At 30.7% G+C, this 3,621-nt stretch overlaps 1 protein-coding gene across 1 annotated transcript; it reads left to right on the top strand.

The window, feature by feature from the left end:
* Nucleotides 1–477: 477 nt before the first annotated feature.
* Nucleotides 478–948, top strand: LOC131593626 (uncharacterized). The gene has a single exon (XM_058866190.1). It carries the CDS (start codon nucleotides 478–480, stop codon nucleotides 946–948), a length of 471 nt encoding a protein of 156 aa, XP_058722173.1.
* The last annotated feature ends 2,673 nt before the right edge of the window (nucleotides 949–3,621 follow it).

Here is a 3,621-nt window from a genome sequence, read left to right as displayed (position 1 = left end):
GAAAGCTGCCTAATGAAGAGACTTGGCAAATTAGAAAACTTGTTGATACACACAATTGTTCTAGAGAATTCAATGTACCACTGATGTCTACTAAACGGCTCAGCACAAGGTTACAAAATTCATTGAAATATAATCCTAAGTTGATAGTTAAAGACATTAAGGAAAAGGCTATAAAGAAATGGAATGTGGGGGTTTGTAAGACAAAGGCAATTAGGGCCAGAAGTTTAGTTAGGGACATGGCTGATGGTTCATTTATAGGATATTACACAAGGTTATATGATTACTGTCATGAGATACTAAGGACAAATCCTGGTTCTACTGTCAAGTTAAGTATCACACCAGTTCAAGAGGGTGCTGAAGATACAAGGCCTTTTTTCAAGAGGCCTTTCTAATTATGTATTTTTTGTTATTCATTTTCTGTTATGTATTTGTTGTAATTAACCTATCTTATTTTCTGTTGTATTTTCTGTACATAGAATGTCAGCTGAATTCATTTATGAGGTTAGGCACATTGAGAACCCAGGTGACATTTTTACTGTCAACCTAAAGGAATACAACTGCATATGTAGGAAGTGGCAACTAACAGGGCTTCCTTGTGTGCATGCTATTGCTGCATTGAAGAGCAGAGGTTTACATGTTGAAGACTTCATTCCTGACATTTATAAAAAGGCTAGGTATATATCTATTTATGAGCCTATAATTTATCCAGTAAATGGAACAAATTTATGGGTCAGAACAGAGTTCCCAGATGTCCAGCCACCAAAGTACAAGAAAATGCCTGGTAGGCCTAAGAAGAGGAGGAATCATGAGGCTGGTGAAATTGATGGGACAGATAGGAAAATGAGGAAGACATGTATGATAATGAGGTTCACAAGGTGTAGGCAAACTGGGCACAACAAATCCACCTGCAAGAGGACTCAACCACCACAAACATCACAACCAACATAAGGATCTCAAACAATACAAGCTTCAAGGACACAAGGATCTCAACCAACACAAGGATCTCAACCAAGACAAGCTTCAAGGACACAAGGATCTCAACCAAGACAAGCTTCAAGAACACAAGGATCTCAGACACAACAAGCATCTCAACTTGTACAACCATCAAGGGCACCACCTACACTAGGGACTCATAAAAAGATGTCAACAGCTAGGCCACACAACATACCATTTAGGAAACCAGCACATGTGGGTCCAACAACAAGGCTTAGTGCATCTCAAAATGCAGTTGGTCCTACCACTAGGAGGACCACTCCTACAAAAAGAAACAATACTAAGAAGGGCATTTAGTTTGTTAGGGTCTGTTTACTATATTTTGGTTCATATTTTGGGTTGTTTTAATGTAATGTTTGTCTAGTATATTTTGGTTATGTCTAATATACTTTGAACATATTTTGGGTTGTTTTAATGTCATGTTCTAAGAAATTGTGTTCTAAGAAATTGTGTTCTAGTATACCAGTTTTAATGTACTCAATTTTCCTGGTATTTCTGTTTTTTGTACCTCATAAACATCTTGCAAAATACCTCAGTCTAATAACATATTGCAAAATACATGTCTCAAAATACTGTCTCAAAATACATTTCAAAACACTAATAACATGACAATCATTTCTAGCAAGATACTATGTTTACAAGCAGCAAATATTGCAAAATACATGTCTCAAAACAATTCCAGACAAAACAATTCCAAAATACATGACAATCATTTCTAGACCATCTTAATTACAAGAGCTAAAAACATGACACAGACAAAACAATTCCAAATGCTCTTCCATTTCTTTGTCTTCTCAATTAGCTCCCCCAATTCCAATGTTTTCAACTTCAAATCTTCGGTTTCCTGACAGCATCCATCTCTTGGCTCAGCACTTGAATCTTCCATTCATGCTTCATCAAGGTTTCTTCCTTCTCATCTCTACATTCTTCATGGAACCATTCGAAAAAACCACACCCAGAATTGGAATGCCCCTGTGACGATATTGGGAATGATGGTTATAGTTACAAAAAAAAAGATACTTTAGAACATTAATAGAACCCGTAGTACCTTAAAATGCTTGCATCCCCATAATAGCTTTCCATAGTTGTTAACGGTTTTCGCCCTACGCAGTATTGCTTCGTCTCCACACGCACATAGAAGCTTCGCAAATCCTGTGTAAACTTGCGAATCAATCACATTTCTGGATGTTGAGGATGAAATGCACCCATAACTCATGCTTTCTTGTGCAATTTTGATGTCAATTTGTAACAAGATTGAGTTACAGGATTTTAGGTTAGAGGATTTGGGATTTTTTGAAAATTGCAGTACGAACCCAAATTATAACAGAGATGATGAACAGTGATGGATCCATCTCATGTGCCATGTCATCAAATGTTAACACTGTTTGAAGCATTTTAACGGAAAAGACCAACGTGCATACTTTTTGGAAACGTATGGGACCAATTTGGAACTTTTAAAAGGTAAAGGACCAAATTGGACCCTAGTGTATAGGTAGAGGACCAAATTGAGTATTAAGCCTAAAAATTATTATTAGAAATTAATTCATAGATCAATAGATCATACTCATTTAACTCAATTAATATATATTAGTTGTTATCTCACTCACTCTTAATTATGGGTAGAAATAAGCTTGAACGAAATAGACTTTGTCAAGCTTAAGTCAAATAGTCTCTTAAAAATATCAAAGTATAAGACTAGCTGGTGTCATAGATTTGATTTTAAGTTTGAGTTTGGTCTTTTTGAATGTCTAGTTGATCTGTTAGTCTACTTAAAAGCTCAATTCATTTGAAGATATATAAATAATAATGACAATTTTGATTATCTTTGAAAATCCCTGTTGAAAATCCCAAAATACCCTTCGGAGATATATCTTTGAAAACACCAAAAAAATTAGGATTTTTATTAATTCGGAAAAGCATCTCCGAAAACATTGGAAAAATTTGAATTTTAGTTAATTATAAAAAAGTAAATACATTAATAATTATTCAACAAAAGTTTAAAATAAAAGAGATCAAGTAAGAATAAAATTATTTACTATTTTATTCATATTTTAATATAAATTTTGAATTACATAGTTTTTCAAAATAATAAATAAAAATCATAAATATAAAATTATTTTAATAACTTATTATGATAAAAAAATCATTTTTCACTTAGTTTAAAAAAATTACAAGAAGATTTTGTCTTAATTTTATTTAGTAATTAAATTATATATTTAATTTTATATAATTCAAAATTTATTTATAAAATATAATAAGAATATTTTTTATTTATATAATTTAGTAAAATAATTTTTAACTTTAAAAATGTTTTGGAAATTTTGTTTATAAAATGAATTTTTTTAACTATAAAATTGTTTTTAGAAAATTAATTATGAAATGATTTTTTTATGTATTCATAAAAAATAATAAATAAATAGTAAATAAATATCTTTATTATTGATAATAATTTTATATATATAAATAAGGTGTTGATTTGAATATTTATTAGGCTAATATTATTATTATATCTTGATTACAATGATATATATTTAATAATATATTTTAATTAATACAATTAATTGTACTATTAATTGTATTGATTCACCTTGTTTTTAATTTTTTTTAATAAAAATCTCAAGATCAAAA

Source organism: Vicia villosa, linkage group LG3, assembly GCF_029867415.1.
Source record: "Vicia villosa cultivar HV-30 ecotype Madison, WI linkage group LG3, Vvil1.0, whole genome shotgun sequence".
NCBI classification, from domain to species: domain Eukaryota; kingdom Viridiplantae; phylum Streptophyta; class Magnoliopsida; order Fabales; family Fabaceae; genus Vicia; species Vicia villosa.
This window is presented reverse-complemented; position numbering and strand designations above follow the sequence as displayed.